The sequence below is a fragment of the Asparagus officinalis genome, chromosome 2, assembly GCF_001876935.1.
Source record: "Asparagus officinalis chromosome 2, Aspof.V1, whole genome shotgun sequence".
Lineage (NCBI taxonomy): Eukaryota > Viridiplantae > Streptophyta > Magnoliopsida > Asparagales > Asparagaceae > Asparagus > Asparagus officinalis.
Window position 1 is genome coordinate 5,376,387 of NC_033795.1, and position 926 is coordinate 5,377,312.

General features: G+C 36.3%; 1 protein-coding gene across 1 annotated transcript in view; it reads right to left on the reverse strand.

The window, feature by feature from the left end:
• LOC109829736 (terpinolene synthase, chloroplastic-like) overlaps positions 774-926 on the reverse strand; it is a 1,518-nt gene continuing 1,365 nt past the window's right edge. Inside the window, exon 4 of the mRNA XM_020396774.1 lies at positions 774-835. Coding sequence (XP_020252363.1) covers positions 774-835 — 62 coding nt within the window. The remainder of the gene's footprint in view (positions 836-926) is intronic.

Genomic DNA, 926 nt, shown 5'->3' on the forward strand with positions numbered 1-926 from the left:
CAATCGATAGTTGCTTTGTCTATCACAGAGGCATAGTATATGGCAGTGACAGAAGCAGTGAAAAAAGCCATTTGGTTGAGAGGTTTGGTTGAAGATCTCGACTTACACTAAGGTGTTTCTACGATATTTTGTAACAGTCGGAGTGCTATACATTTAACGAAGCATCAAATGTATCATGAAAGAACCAAACATATAGATGTCAGGTATTATTTTATCAGAGAAATTAAAGTTATCAAGATTGAAAAAATTGGTACTATAGATAATCTAGCAGATATAATGACGAAGCTCGTATCTTCACACAGGTTCGAATATTGTCTCGAATTGCTTGGAGTTCAACAAAGTGGAGATTAAGCCCGTAAGAGGCTTTTAGCGAGACAGCAAAAATGAAGAGAAGATCCTCATATAAAGTCAAGGTGGAGATTTGATATGTGACTTTGAATTCAACTCACCACCTAACTTTACTGTTCCACCAAACCCAAGAAACACTATTCCACCAACCCTTTTGAATGCTATAAATAGAGGAGAGTGGTGAAGGGTTAAAGCATCGAACAGAGAGAAAAAGAAAGAGAGAGTTGAAGAGAAAAAGAAAAAAAGAGTTTTCTTTGAGTGTTCTCTTCTTTGTGTGAGTTTGGTGAGATATTAGAGTGATTTCCCTTTGTAATATTCTCTTTTGTGATTACTCAAGTTCTTTGTTGTTCTCGCTCGTGGACGTAGGTCATACTGACCGAACCACGTTAAATCCTTATGTGTTGTTTTTTTTATCTTCACTGTGTTTATCCAGTGTTGTTATTCTCCACTCTTGTATAGACATCTTCTGTGTCTGTGAAGCCCCCCGCTACAACAAGGATTATCACCAAATCCCCCTATAACTTTGAGATTTTATCAAAGAAACACCTTTAACTTTGAGATTTTATCAGAAAATAAAA